This window comes from Salvelinus alpinus, chromosome 35 (genome assembly GCF_045679555.1).
Source record: "Salvelinus alpinus chromosome 35, SLU_Salpinus.1, whole genome shotgun sequence".
Lineage (NCBI taxonomy): Eukaryota > Metazoa > Chordata > Actinopteri > Salmoniformes > Salmonidae > Salvelinus > Salvelinus alpinus.
In genome coordinates this window covers 21133661-21149235 of record NC_092120.1, presented here as the reverse complement: position 1 = coordinate 21149235, position 15575 = coordinate 21133661, and the positions used below count along the sequence as shown (strand labels likewise).

The 15575-nt window shown below is 45.3% G+C and overlaps 2 protein-coding genes across 2 annotated transcripts in view; both read left to right on the top strand.

The window, feature by feature from the left end:
* Positions 1–1961, top strand: part of LOC139564680 (eukaryotic translation initiation factor 3 subunit E) — a 48844-nt gene extending 46883 nt beyond the window's left edge. Inside the window, exons 12-13 of the mRNA XM_071384422.1 lie at positions 475–609; positions 1764–1961. Of these exons, the coding sequence (XP_071240523.1) occupies positions 475–609; positions 1764–1799 (171 nt within the window). The 3' untranslated portion in view covers positions 1800–1961. The remainder of the gene's footprint in view (positions 1–474; positions 610–1763) is intronic.
* Positions 1962–4447: 2486 nt separating this feature from the next.
* Positions 4448–15575, top strand: part of LOC139564456 (R-spondin-2-like) — an 86096-nt gene continuing 74968 nt past the window's right edge. Inside the window, exons 1-2 of the mRNA XM_071383987.1 lie at positions 4448–4903; positions 5195–5494. Of these exons, the coding sequence (XP_071240088.1) occupies positions 5287–5494 (208 nt within the window). The 5' untranslated portion in view covers positions 4448–4903; positions 5195–5286. The remainder of the gene's footprint in view (positions 4904–5194; positions 5495–15575) is intronic.

Genomic DNA, 15575 nt, shown 5'->3' with positions numbered 1-15575 from the left:
ATTAATCAGATTTTTTTTTTTTTTTTTACTCCTCGTAATCGGGGAGCTTATTCTCCGGTGTACCTCTAGATGCAATAAAGTGCATAACTGTAGAATGACTAAGACGAGAATAACAAGGCATGGGATGGGCCATTATCATAATAGGAGGGTATACAACACAGTACGAAGTAAGCAACCACAATACCTTACCCTTTTTAAGTCCTTGTTCTCCTCTGTACAGCTCCACATTGGGTCTTGCATGTTTTGGCGTACCCATCACGGCGCAGAGTTCTCTGTAATCAGCTAATCATACCCTAGCCACTCTGTCTGGAATGACATAGAATTACCTAGATGTGCACTGAAATTTACATAAATGTGTCCCGAGAGGCTGGCGGGTTGGCGAAACGGTGGCGTGTCTGTGAGACGAGATGTGATTGGCTCTCCCCGCTGTGTGATTAGGCCTAACTGTGCGCCCCTCGTCCTGTTCTTATCCAGGGTCACGTGGTGATGGGGAACAACGCTGTGTCGCCGTACCAGCAGGTGATTGAGAAGACAAAGAGCCTGTCCTTCAGGAGCCAGATGCTGGCCATGAACATCGAGAAGAAGATGGCCCACGCCAGCAGGAACGAGGTAAGCGTGTTGTCGCCACTACCCACCCTCCCATCCCTTGTCAAAGACTAGACTACCTATTCCATTTTCCAACTGACTCTGTCTCTTACGTGGGTGGACACAGTTCAAAGCCCTCTCGAAATGATCAGCTCAGATAGAACAGGGCTAGAAGAATGTCGACGAACCAGCTTCAACAAAACGCTCCACTTGACACGGAATCAGCCAGTAAGAGCAGGTTTTAACGGAGCTAGCGGGCACTTCCATCATCCCATTGATCTTCATAGGCCTAATGACAAGGTAGATGTCAACGCCGCCGTAAAACAGGGCCTGTGCCCTGTGACTCAGCTACCGCTGCACAAATAAGGTCGATTCTCACACTAGCCTCATTGAACATTACTCAAACTACGGAGTTCCCTGCACTTAGTACAGGTCCCCACAGATGTTTGGCTTGGGGTCCAAATTTTGGTCTGTTTTGATCTTGACCATGTATGAGTGGTATGTAAAACTAATCCACGAAGGTAATCCTCAATGATCCCACACATCCCTGAGCCCCACCCTCTCCCCATGCCAGCAGTGCTCCTTGAAGTTAGGAAGAGAAGGACATGTCTGTAAAACCAAAATTAAACGGATTCTTCAACTTTTAAATGAGTCAGTCCACCGCCTCCCGACCCCTTCAGATTAGTTTATTATAAATATATATCTAATCACAACGGGGCCAAGTGTGCTTTAAATGTCCCCCTTTTAACTGTCCAGTTCTGAGTAGGTATCTTTTGATGTGTTCAGTTACCACCTCTCTTGTTTGAATATCTGCAGGAAGAGAGCTGCTATATCTCTGTTTAGTAAAAGCAGAGACCCTCGTTAAGGTATTTCTCTAATTAGATAAGAGGCTGCAAACAAGTGTCATTACATCCTCAGGGCTACAAATCACTTCTAATACATTTACTGCCTGCCATCTGGATGGGCTGTTGGGGGTCCGTTACGCATGCATATACACATGGGCGGACACACACTTGCTCACATTTTAAGTCAACTTCAAGTGTTCGACTACATACTCTCATGGGGATTTCTGTTTTTAATTCATCACAGAATTCATTAAAGCCCAGAAACAAAATACTGTATGTCTGTCAACTGGTAGTCTAACCTCTCCTCCCTTTTCTCCTCCCTTTTTTCCCCAGACACCCAACTGGGCAGGTCAAGAGACTGGCTTTTAGCAAGACACTACCGAGAATATTTTTATTCCTGTTCCTACACAGCATTCCCATCCAGCAACAACATCCTGTTTTTTCTGCTTGTCCCTCAAGGAGCAGAGGATATTTTTTTTTGCTCTTGGTTCAAGTCATCAGTGATTCAATAAAACAGACGTGTAAAAACCATTTTCACCAATGATCGCTTTATTTCTGGACATTACAGATGGTGGTTGAGGCTTAAGTGGTTAGACTTTTTTTGCATTGGTAATACTTGGAAGTTTTAATGTGTGCATTAAGTCACTGAGGGGGACAGTTAATACTGTTTTGGGTGATGTGGCTCATGTATGCGCTGTAATGATGAGTGTTTAGGCTATTGGGTTTCATGGTGTTTTAGTGGCCCGGTTCACCGTGGCAGTCACACAGGAGGGGAAGTGAGAGGAGGGGGGCAGACAGAGGTGATGTACAGTTAATAGTGGTCATACTCTCTGCCAGTCATCTTTCCCTCTGAGGACATGAGGGACTCGTAAACCTCCATTAGCCAGACTAATCAGTTTAATGTGCCTCTTGCGCCCCCCCCCCCCTTCTCTCACCAACTCTTACTTCAGCTTCTGTCTTTCTCACGTAACTTTCTTTCCCTTTTACCTCTCAACTTGACCTTGTTCTAAAAGGGGAGATGGTTTCAGGTAAGTGACTACTCTTGTGAGTGACTAGTGGTCCTTCGGTAGACAAACTTTCATGGGCTGCTACGTCTCTGGGGGAGCAAAGAAGAGGTGCATCCAGCTTCCATTGGCACTCGGGGCTCGGAGCCAGACGATTCAAACACTGACGTCACCTTGGACCAGGCCAGCGGGGAGGATAAAGTGATTGGTTTACCGGTCCTTTGCTATGACGCATCATGAACATAAAAGTTATCCTAGCCCTTAATTATCATTCACCTTACCAGTGCACTCTCCTGTATTGTTTTAGTAGGATGTCCAGACCAATACCAGACTTGCCGCAAACAGCCCTTTGACCACAATGTCTGTCACTGCACTCGAATAAAGAAATAAACAGGCAAAAGGTCACTATCGGTTTTGGCTGGGAAACTTCCATGGTTCTGTTTTTACATATTGTCCAAGGTTTTCCCCCCACAAAAGGTTTGCAAGCGGTCCCAGTGATGAAATGGAAAACTTACATTGTGTTTTTATTGCTTGAGGTTAGAACGCTTGTCTTGTATAAAACCAGTGTGACAAAATGTGTCAAATGAAAAATGTCATGGAAGGTCTCTGGTTTTCTCTGTGGGGTGGTATTCCTATATGACGCTGCTCCTCTTTCCATTATCTACAATCATTTTTAGTCATGCTCTGTTCCATGGCTATATTTGAATGTTTTCATATAACTTAAGCCTGATATTGGTAAATAAATAAAAATCTAAATGTTTACGTTACAAAGCCTTTGGTAGTGATTAACATTCATTACAATTTAAAAAAATATATAATGTCTCTTTTTTTCATTTTATTTTTGACCGGTCATACTGAATTGACCTCTGGCTTTTCAAAAGAGAAGATCAGAGGTTTAGATGTGTGCGTTATATACAAGGACTACGTATGGAGTGTAACATATGCATTACACCAATCTGTAACCACTGGACCTCAGTCATTTCTTAAAACTCTACCTCTGGTTTATTTTGAGTAGAATATTGCTTCCCAATTGGGGCAGACAGTTGTGTCCTGATAAGTGCCCGACACAAACTAATTTCCTAAAATAAATAAAAGATTAAGTGCCACACCTAGTGGTCAAAGGGGGTACAGCATTTACAGCCTATTTCTACCGGAACTGGAGGTGAACACTATGATGGACCTAGGTGGGTATCAGGAAATCTCAAATAGGGCCTAACCTGTGGTTTTTCTGGTATTTTTTTCAGGACCGGTAGTAGGCCTATTCTCTGTTATCACTTTTGACTTACCTTTCAGTTAGTTTTGAGGTCATGCTAGTTTTGTGTCAATTGAATATGTAGATTGTTTAACTGTTAAAGTTACCAACTTTATATCACATCCATTAGTGGAGCAAATAGTTGTCCAATCACATTACATTCTCCTAGAGTAAGGCCTTTGCATCTTTGAAGTTGCATGCGTTCTTGTTTCTTGAGAGCAAATGACAAGAATGATGGCAACGATGGTGAAACATTGATGATGGTTATGATCATTGTCTTCCCAATTTATCCATTAAAATTCCACCATCAAAGCCATACAACTATATGTTTTCTTTGAAATCCTAAAATGAGAATAACTTGCACTGCAATTCACTAGCCTTTCGAGACATGAAAAGGCCTATTTGTCATATAGTGGAAATAACAGTTTAACCATGCAGGTACTAGCAAGACCACTTCTCATTGGTCAAATGTGAATAATTGGACGACCAAACAAACTCCATAGAAAACGACTTTTAAGAAACGTAAAGTACCGTAATATTTTTTTAATCATTTGGAATTTGAGAGAGAGCCTATCGGTCATTCAACATCCAAACTAGGGATCGATAGCCTTCAACAATACCCCACTCCAACGTCACGGGTTGTGCGTAATTTCACACGAGAATCAAAACGGCTGCGATTGATTTGTTCATGCACTAGGACCCTGAGGGAGCCTCGGTGTAGCGTGAGGACCTAGGCAGCTAAATAGCATGTGTCATCTTCATTATCTAAAATAATAAGAAAAAACACTTCACTCTGGTCAAGGGGCTTCTAATTCTGAGCAGCCCCAAAGATCTAGAAATCTCCACGTGACAGGAGCAGCTATATGAGAAAGCAGCCCAAGCATCAGGACCAGTAGTAGCCTACCACTTCACCTCTGCTCGAAGCGCAAATGCAGACAATCCAGAGGAGAATCTACTGGCTTCATATCCTTTGCTTTAAAAACCACAACGTAAAACGGGACGCCCGAATGGTGTAGACAAGTTTGTTGGAGTGAAAAAGGACACGCTTTCAGCGGGGAAATAGGTATTATCGGAATAAAACTCGCGTGCGTCTCAAGGAGAAGGGAGATCACTCGGACCTCTGTTCTCTTCAGAATAACTTTTCATACAAGAGGGATGCTGTATGCTCCAGACCCGCTGTGGCTTTCTGAAGTGGTTTTAGACTGTCACATATGCAGGTATGTTTCATATTGTGTTCATTGTTAAACACAGCTTCTTGCGCTCGCTATATTGGAAGGTTATTGCTTGTTTGAGAGGCGTTAGAATTCATTTCATGCCACGCTCTTTTGTCGGGAATGGAGAGTAAATTAACACGTGTGGCAGAAAAAAACATGTCATTGTTGCAGTGTATTTAAATACAGTAGGGTTAGCCTCCTAAACTCTTTAGATCAAGTATTTTTCCCATGTTTGGATAGATGTGGATATCGTCACGTGTGTTATCACAATAACCCATGTCTTTCTTTTTACAGCACTCAAAGGGACACTTGTGAATGAAGGAACGGTGATCTTCATAAAATGATATTATTCCGTGGTGAGATACTATGTCGTCGCTGCTCGTTTAATGTGTGACAAATTGGAATCATTCAAGAAACTGGAGGAAACGAACCAGATAATTCATCCCAAACACCATTGGCACTTCTTATTCGAGTCGGAAACACCAGCCGTCCAGATGCAGTTTCGACTTTTCTCATTGGCTTTAATCGTGTTGAACTGTATGGAGTACAGCAACTGTCAAACGCAGTCAAATCGCTGGAGGAGGAACAAAAGAGGTACGTGAAAAATCGTCTATCTATGCATATAGCATCATTGACAATGTGACAGTTGAAAGCGAGAAGTTTTGGATAGTTTCTGAGACCGCAACATTAGACGAAGAAAAATAGACATGGTCGGACAGATAATATTGAACATTTTGAGACCAAGAGTTTAATCAACATTTGTTGCCATTGTATATCCGGTTCTGCTTATGATGATGTCGTCATAACCATGATTAGATAATTACCTTGCCAATGTATTCAAACATAACTCGTTGGCACGTCTCCTACACACTGACACTATCATCGCCCTGAGCACGGTATATTGATCAGGATACAGTGACCGTCCAGCATCCTGTAGACTAGGGCTAGGCTATTTGAGGTGATGCATATCTGGTGAATGCGCTCGTGAGTTCCTGGATGCGTTTTATGCGCTCTGCTATTATCACCCGACTGCCAGTGAAAAAAAGGTATTCGATCCACCTAATATATCCATCCCGCCAAAACGAAAAGTCCCACAGCGGTGTAAAGCAGCAGCCGAGTCTGTCCAGACTGTGGGTATGTTTTACGAGGCAACTGTTCGGAACTTCATGAGTTCAATGTGGAAACTATTTTTCTAAATTGTAACAAATTGTTGAGACTTCGCCACTCAAAGATATTGTTAGTTGTATTACTAGATTACAGGTCATTCTTGAAAATCTGTTTTGGGGACATTTTGGCAAATGCGCAAAATGTGCGTCTTGGACACATAGCCGTCATGGTTTGCCAACTCAAAAAAATGCCTGATAAGATTTGTGATATTATCTGCTTCATATTTCTTACATAGTTGCTGTTGGTGAGTCGTTTGGTCAAATAGCCTAGGTTACCCCAAATTGCTTCGGGCTCTCTGTGCTCTTACCTGTCCGACTGTCCGTGCCAACAAAGAGAGGTCTGTGTCTTTAATTAAATGTGGTACTGCTTAGTAGGCTACAGCGACTAGACGGTAAAACGCTGGTAGTGCGGCTCTGTCTATCTATTGTGGAGCGCAGCGGCTTAGGCGTATTGTGGGAGTTTTAATGAATAGATGCGGAACCCCCTTTCCCCTGTCATATGAATTCGACCTCTCCAACCTCCTAAGCTGGTTTTAATTGATCTCATAACCGCAGAGTTATCTTTGAACAGTTGGTACATGCATAACAATCGCCTCTGGGGATTTAGCCCATTGGTAAAAACAGCAATGTGGAATGAATGAGCAGACTGTGACCATCAGTGCGTCTGCTGTTAGCAGCACCCCTCTGGATCTGTGACATAAGCACGGTCCTTACTCCGGGGGTGGCAAGGGAGAGAGGGAACACTGCTTAATCGGAAGTGCGTGTGCTATTCCTTATTGATCCCATGGTCGCCTGGTTATAGCACCAATACCCCAAACAGTGCATGTTACAGTGTGGTGTGGAGTACAGTAGGATGATCCTTTTCTCAATGCAAGTTTTTTTGGGGGGGGGTTGTAAATTGTAAGGCAATCACAGATTGAATCATATGCAAGGCATGCCAGGGGGAACCTCCACTCCTGGCTGCAAGCCTTCCACTGCCCATCTGCAAATAATCAAGCAATCACTGTGGGGTACTTGCACAGACACACTTTTCTCTGCTCGCCTATTTTTCTCTTAGGATTGGAGTGATCTCAGATGCTCCGTAATATAATGTTCTTAATGGGATCAAACTTTTTGGCACAGAGTGGAACTGGTTAAGTTGAAGTTTGAGATGTCATAGGGAGAGAGGAAAATTGATAATGGCATAGATGTGTGTGTTTGTCTGTGTTTCTGTGTTTGTTGTCGATAGAAGTGGTTGAAATGCTTTTGGCTAACAGGCTAGGGAGGTATAACCCTTACGTGTGTGTGTGTGCATGTATGTGTGTGTGTCTGAGAGAGAGAGAGGGGGGGGGGGGGGGGGTTGGCTGGAGGTGGGGGTGAGAGCAAAAGGTTAACTCATACATTTGACCCTGAGGATGTGATTAGGCTGAGCTGTACACACATCACCGTAAACTCTCTGAACATCTCAAACTGGATGCTCCAGCCCTCAGCGATGTATGGGTTTTGTACAGATTGTTTTTTGAGGGAAGGTGGAGGATTGGTTCCTGTTGTTTTGGATTGGAGTGGTCCAACTGAAGCCAAAAGCGAGATTTAGCACACACTGGCAGGCAGCCACACTTTAGGTTTTCACTTCCTTCCTTTATTTTTGATGGTTATTGAGAGAAGCATGTGAGAGAGAGAGATCACTGTTCAATATGCTCTGAGAGGGCTGAATATTTGTGCCTTGCCCTGAAGGTTCACCGTGACAGCTCTGGACCGCAGCAGTAACGTAGTGAGGTTTCCAAATCAGTCTGGAGTGGTGAGTCCCAGACACATTTTAAAAAGTGAATATGGAATTGGTCACGTTCAGCTCCCCGGACATATATATTTTATGCGTAAAGAAAAATATCCTGTGTGCGGAGGAACAAATCTCTTTACCTTTCAGGCTGAAATAAATTCAAATAAATTGGCCGAAATAAGTAGTAGAGCCTTTGCCGTTGACATACAGTATATGATTGGATTAGCTAGGGAAGTGTATGGGAAGGAGATGGGTGTATAACAAGAGGATGCAAGAGTGAAAAGCAGGGCTGTTCTAGTCGGCAACAGTCTGTGTTCAAAGGCAAACTGTAAGAGAGTCAGGCTAAGGCTAAATGAAGGGAATCTGTGGTGTAAATGGTTTGATCATCTCTTGCAAGCAGCTCCTATAATCTACTACATGACTCAATCCTCTGTTCCACTGTAGTTATTGTTTTTTCTCTTCATATAAAAGCAATGATTTACACCTCCTTACTCCGCCCACTAAAAAATAGAAAATCATGCCAATGAAGCCTGCTATGATATCATTGCTAGACTCAAGGATATTGTTTTTCATTTTTATTCTCTGGCTAATGATGCCACCTGCTGACTACATAAAAACGGACTCAAGTACCAATGTTGCCCGGAGGAAGAGATGCACCATGGGTCAGGGGAGTTTGTAAATCCACTACTAGGAAATGGCTATAGTAGTGAAAGACTGAAGAAAAATGTACCCTTAGTGTTCTGTAATCACTCCAAGGTGAACTTTGATTTTGTAGGTCAGCTGTTTCAAAAAGATCCTAGAAATGATATTGTTTTGAATGTCCCCACAATCTGATTTTTTTACAATAATAAAATAATCAGAATCAGATGAATTCAAATAATAATCTTCAGCTATTTTTCCAACGTTGCCTGAGGAAGATTCTAGAAGTCGAAGTGCGTTTTCCAGTTGTGATGTACAATGCTGACTGCCCCTATATGTACTATTTTGTAAATATATTCTGTTAATAGTTTACTAAAGTTATTTGCAACTTACTGGCCGCCTACTCTTCTTCTTTCTCAAAATGATATGAAACAGATTTTGAGATGAAGATACTTAAAGATGTGCTCCAGGATCTTAAGCAGAACAAATTCGTAATATATCATTCATACCAATTGCAAAAAAATATAATAATAATAATAATATTTGCAGGACGTAACTGGTTCGAATCCCCAAGTCGACTAGGTGAAAAATCTGTCGATGTGCCCTTAAGCAAGCCACTTAACCCTAATTCCTCCTGTAAATCACTCTGGATTTAGCATCTGCTAAATGACTAAAATGAGAATGTAAAATGTACATCATTTGATGACATAGTACACATCATTTGATGACATAGTACACAGAAAACGGGCACTACTTTCAAAACTACTGGCTGAAATTATACAAAACTTCGAGATTGCATCTCTAAGTAACTTTGTAACCACTAAGTGAAAGTAAATTATCTTGATTTTGTCAACGTCTACTTGAATATGGAGTTTGGGCTTATTTGAGGAAACGGACTCAATTAATGTGAGATGAGATGAAACACAGTGATGATGCATCTAATGGAAAAAGTTATGTAGAACGTCCAAGAATCAGATTTGTTAGTACTGTACCTGCTAAAGTTGTATTCATTAGTCACCAAACAGAAGAAAACAAACTGAAACAGCGAGGGACTACCAATAAGAGACACTCATTTTTGTTTCCCTGTTTTCTGTTGCTTGTCGTATGAACACACACATTCAAAGGGGGAGACAGTCAAGAGCACCTCTTTGACATGGCAGTACAGTGCGGGTAATACTTAGAAGGAAATGTCTTACATATACGTTTTAGTCATTTAGCAGACACTCATTCAGAGCTACTTACAGGAGCAATTAGGGTTAAGTGCCTTGCTCAAGGGCACATCAGCAGATTTTCCACCTAGCCGGTTACTGGCCCAACGCTCTTAATCGCTAGACTACCTGCCGCCCTGAAAGCACTCAGACCGCACTTGCTAATACTCTGTATTTTCTGTGAGAGAAATGGATACAAATAGCATGACTGTAAGTCAATTTGGATAAAAGCGTCTGCCCAAATGGCATATATTATTATATATTAATAGTTTATGACTGTCTATTAAATAGCTTATTGTCCCTCTTATTGTTTGGTGGACATGAAGCCATTTAAACGGACTGTGTGTGAGTGAGAGAGATGTGAAGGAGTGAGTCAGAAGGTTTGTCATTTAAGTTGGAGATGATTTGGAGAGAATTAATGTGTGTTTGAGTGATTTCCCCCCCCCCCAACAGGGAGAGGGAATGCACGGGGCCTCTCTTAAACCAGCTTTGCCACTCTGCCTTCGGAAAAAGTGAAAAGGGGCCGCAGATGGCATGTCTTTTAACAAGGCTTTTTCACATAATGCCACTCTAATCCACAGGATGGGTGCCCTGTATCCTGCGTTTCTCTCCTAAGCCAGGAGGACTGTGTGACCTTTTTATTCCACAGCAGCAGTGCGTTTCTCCTGGCTGGTTATGAAGGAGCCCTGTACGTTGTGTCAGCGCGCCAAGCGGCACATGGAACGATCACTTTACCGAAACGCTGAAAAGCGATCCGTGGTTCGTGGTGTGGAATAGCAGTAGCCCCCCCATCCTCCCAAGTTCTGCTCCTTGCCGAGGGGGCTTTTAAAGACGAGAGGGAGTGGAGGGACGGGAGAGAACATATTTAAGCAGATCAGCTGGATGTGGCTGAATGTGAGCAGCATCACCTGAGAGGGATTACTGCTCGCCAAGTCCTGACCTGAGCCCCGGCTGCAGCGTCTAAGAGGAACCGTGTTCCCTTTCTCTTCCCAGGCCCCATCAGCCAAGCCGTTAATGTGCGTGTGTGTGTGGATATGTTTGTGCGTGTGTGCGTGCGTGCGTGCGTGCATGCAAGTCTTTATGCAGGTGTGTTTTTGTGTCTGGACAGTTTTGTGGAAAATCATGGCAGATAATTCAAGTTTTCAGCTGCATTGACAAATAAATTCAGTAACAAAAACAAAACCTGTGAACTACAGCAACTGTTGCGGCGTGGTCAGTCTGGTGGGACCCACTAACCCAAGCATGTCCATCCTGTCTGTCTGTAGTGTAGCAGACCTAGTAGGTCTCAGTCACAGCCGTATCAAATGAAGCCGGTGAAAGGGGTCTCAGTCCTCAGTGCACCGATGCCATGCTACACCGGTGGAAATCCCCCCCTGAGGAAAAAAAACAACACAGGTGTCATGAACTTGTAGTCAGGCTCGGAGAGATTCCTCAGGACCCACGTGACAAGCTGAGGGTTATCTGTTTCTGTCTTGTCTTCATTTTCTCTCACCAGAAAAAAAACATTTTCGGTTCACCCTCTGCCTGTTCACCCTCTGCCTAACCCCTCTTCACCCTATAAACTCAATTCGCCCTAATTCATTTAAATTGGCACCAACACGTAGCTTTCTGATTCGATGGCGTTGCAGTAGGTTCACAAACTAGAGGGTTTAGGTTTTTCCGCTTTCTCCCTTTTTTTCTGTGCGCTGTTTCGTGTCTGAGCAAAGACTGAGGAGGCTCCATTTCACACAGAGGAGAAGGCTAGCTTTGTAACACTTCTACACGTTTCCATTTATCACGTCACTGCAGAGAAACAGTCGTTGTGTGTAGATTTGGTCCCTGTTTTTTTCTTTTTCTCAGGGCAATGCACAAGGGGGATCTTCTCTTCCACCCTCAATCATTGTCATCAGAGGATTCCATGATGTTGGCAACGCTTAATGCCAAACAGATATTTTTCTTTCAGGCTACATTTTACCACACTGTAAAAGTTCATTTTCGGAAATGTGAAATAAAATGGACTTATTATATAAATCTTATAATACACTCCATATTTCCCAGTGGTGATTGGAAACTCCAGAGCAGCAGACAAAAGGTCCAGTGTCCCTTTCGAGTGCGAGGGGAAATTTTGTAACCCTCACCTATGTTATTCCCTCAATAGCTCGCCTGCCTACAGCAATTACACTGTAATACGTTTTCGTATAAAGCTACTAAATATGGCCAGCCAGTTTGGTTCGATACTCTTGAGTTTATTAGGCCATAAAAGTCCTAATGTGGGGATCGTTTCTAAGTGGCGCACATAAAACAACAACACAAAATAAGCATTTAAACACAGAAGTGAGTCATGCGAGGGCTTCAGAGGTAGGGGAGCGGACCAGAGACAGAGAGAGGGAGGCCCTCGTCAACGAACTTCGCACTATACTCATGTGAAGAACAACACTCAAGCATTTCCTCAGAATCAAATCAAATTTATTTTATATAGCCCTTCGTACATCAGCTGATATCTCAAAGTGCTGTACAGAAACCCAGCCTAAAACCCCAAACAGCAAGCAATGCAGGTGTAGAAGCACGGTGGCTAGGAAAAACTCCCTAGAAAGGCCAAAACCTAGGAAGAAACCTAGAGAGGAACCAGGCTATGAGGGGTGGCCAGTCCTCTTCTGGCTGTGCCGGGTGGAGATTATAACAGAACATGGCCAAGATGTTCAAATGTTCATAAATGACCAGCATGGTCAAATAATAATAATCACAGTAGTTATCGAGGGTGCAGCAAGTCAGCACCTCAGGAGTAAATGTCAGTTGTCTTTTCATAGCCGATCATTAAGAGTATCTCTACCGCTCCTGCGGTCTCTAGAGAGTTGAAAACAGCAGGTCTGGGACAGGTAGCACGTCCGGTGAACAGGTCAGGGTTCCATAGCCGCAGGCAGAACAGTTGAAACTGGAGCAGCAGCAAGGCCAGGTGGACTGGGGACAGCAAGGAGTCATCATGCCAGGTAGTCCTGACGCATGGTCCTAGGGCTCAGGTCCTCCGAGAGAGAGAAAGAAAGAAAGAAAGAGAGAAGGAGAGAATTAGAGAGAGCATACTTAAATTCACACAGGACACCGGATAAGACAGGAGAAGTACTCCAGATATAACAGACTGACCCTAGCCCCCCGACACATAAACTACTGCAGCATAAATACTGGAGGCTGAGACAGGAGGGGTCAGGAGACACTGTGGCCCCATCCGATGATACCCAGAACAGTGTATCGACAATAACATGGTCACAACTGGTGTGATTCTTATAGAATACTATAAGTATGGGGATCAGTGTAAAAAAAATGAGGGCATATGTTAAAAGCTGGAACTCGATGACCAGCAGTTTAGCAGTCGTTGGGCTGCAGGTGATTAACATCACCACTCCTAGGGACATAGAGACACAAGGGCAGGGACGGAATAGGAATGGTCCAGTGTACTACTGCAGTGAGCCACATATCTGACTCTTGTTTGCCATGTCTGTGTGTGTTCTCCTCCGTGTGCCTGCAGACTACTACCTACTTTGGATCGATCTCTGCAAGGCCCTGGTAACTTGAGATCAGGAGCCCCCCTCCCTCTGACACACACACACACACACACACACACACACACACACACACACACACACACACACACACACACACACACACACACACACACACACACACACACACACACACACACACACACACACACACACACACACGCACAGGCAGACAAGTGTGTGGGGTTGGTCTTTGGCTCTGCAGAGTATTTACATCCACGCCTGCTCTAATGGCTGCTACAACAACAGACAGGGAGGCGTGGTGGAGCTGTGTGATCCGGAGTGCAGAGCAGGGCTCTCTCTACCCCCTCCCCACCCTTTAACACTCGACAGATGGACATGCCTGCTTTCCCCCCCCCCTCTCTGCTTTTATTGGACCTCTAATTATGCTTATACGCCACATCAAAATAAGGCCCAGCATGCAATGCCTTTGGTATGGGGAGGAAGTGAGCCGGTCAGATGCAATAAACAGTCTCACTGTGTGGAACTTGCCTGTAATTTAGGAATCCGCCGGACATGGATGTACTGTACTGGAGGTGATGGTGGTGGTGGTGCTCTCGAACCCACCTTACCCACTGAATGAGGCTGCTGGATTGATGAGTGCAGCTGTGGATAGGGCTGGGGCTGGACTTGCGGCTTGACTGAGGCTGGGCTGGGGGTAGGCCTGGGGCTGGACCTGAGGCTTGACTGAGGCTGGGCTGGGGGTGGGGCTGGACCTGTGGCTTGACTGAGGCTAGGCTGGGGGTAGGGCTGGGGCTGGACCCGTGGCTTGACTGAGGCTGGGCTAAGGGTAGGCCTGGGGCTGGACCTGTGGCTTGACTGAGGCTGGGCTGGGGGTAGGGCTGAGGCTCGACCTGTGGCTTGACTGAGGCTGGGCTGGGTATGGGGCTGGACCTGTGGCTTGACTGAGGCTGGGCTGGGGGCAGGGCTGGGGCTGAACCTGTGGCTTGACTGAGGCTGGGCAGGGGGTAGGGCTGGGGCTGGACCTGCGGCTTGACTGAGGCTGGGCTGGGGGTAGGGCTGGGGCTGGACCTGTGGCTTGACTGAGGCTGGGCTGGGGGTAGGGCTGGGGCTGGACCTGTGGCTTGACTGAGGCTGGGCTGGGGGTAGGGCTGGACCTGTGGCTTGACTGAGGCTGGGCTGGGGGTAGGGCTGAGGCTCGACCTGTGGCTTGACTGAGGCTGGGCTGGGGCTTGACTGAGGTTGGGCTGGGGGTAGAGCTGAGGCTGAACCTGTGACTTGACTGAGGCTGGGCTGGGGCTGGACCTGTGGCTTGACTGAGGCTGGGCTGGGGGCAGGGCTGGGGCTGAACCTGTGGCTTGACTGAGGCTGGGCTGGGGGTAGGGCTGGGGCTGGACCTGCGGCTTGACTGAGGCTGGGCTGGGTGTAGGGCTGGGGCTGGACCTGTGGCTTGACTGAGGCTGGGCTGGGGGTAGGGCATGGGTTCAATCTGAGGCTAGAGCTATAGGACTTGGACAGGGGCTTGACTTGGGCTGAAGCTTAGGATGGGATATTGGGCATGTGCTGTATGGGACTGGAACTAGGCTGGGACTACTCAGCTGGGGCTGAGGCTGGAACCGGGGCAGTATTTGTTTTTATTAAGGATCTGGGCACAAGGTTGGATCTAGGATTAGGTCTCGGGCTGGGGCCAAGTGCTGGTAGTCATTACAGGGCCCTGATGCTGAGCTTAGAGAGAGAAAGAGAGAGCGAGAGAGATTGTCAAGACGAACAAATGAGATGCCTCGTCAATCATCTAATTAGGCTCACTATGTTGCTGCTATTAACAATGTGGACAGTTGACAGTGCCATACTGAAAAGGACTGTCAACACAGCACCGCCACTCTGCTCTAACAGAAGTGAACAGAGCCCTCTAGTCATGCCATGCACAAAACCATATGGGTGGCACTGGCATTACATACAGTATGTAGTTACAGAGTTGTAGATAGAGAACAGTGAACAGTGCGATATTCTCACCAAGTGCTGAAAATGAAACGTCCCATTTAGATGCACCAAGTTACTTTCTCTGGATGATTATCCTGGCAAGACCCAAATACAGTGACGGCAGAGCTCGTTAAAACCATGGTTCCTAGTCTTGTGTACCACCGAGTGGAAGGCATCAGAAGAAGCATTCTCCTCTTCCTCGGACCTTGTCAGAGATGGAACGCATCCCAAGTCACTCCACATGGGCCCAGACATAAGAGTGTCGGTAATATAGCTTACTGCACGGTTGGGTTTTGGTCAGTGTGTGGTTGTGGTCATTGTTGTTGTCTGTGTTGACTCCAAGGCCATGCTTGTTTGTGTGCTTTGCTCTGGCTGCATGGCACACAGCCAGGACACACAGAACAGACACAGACACAGACACAGACACAGACA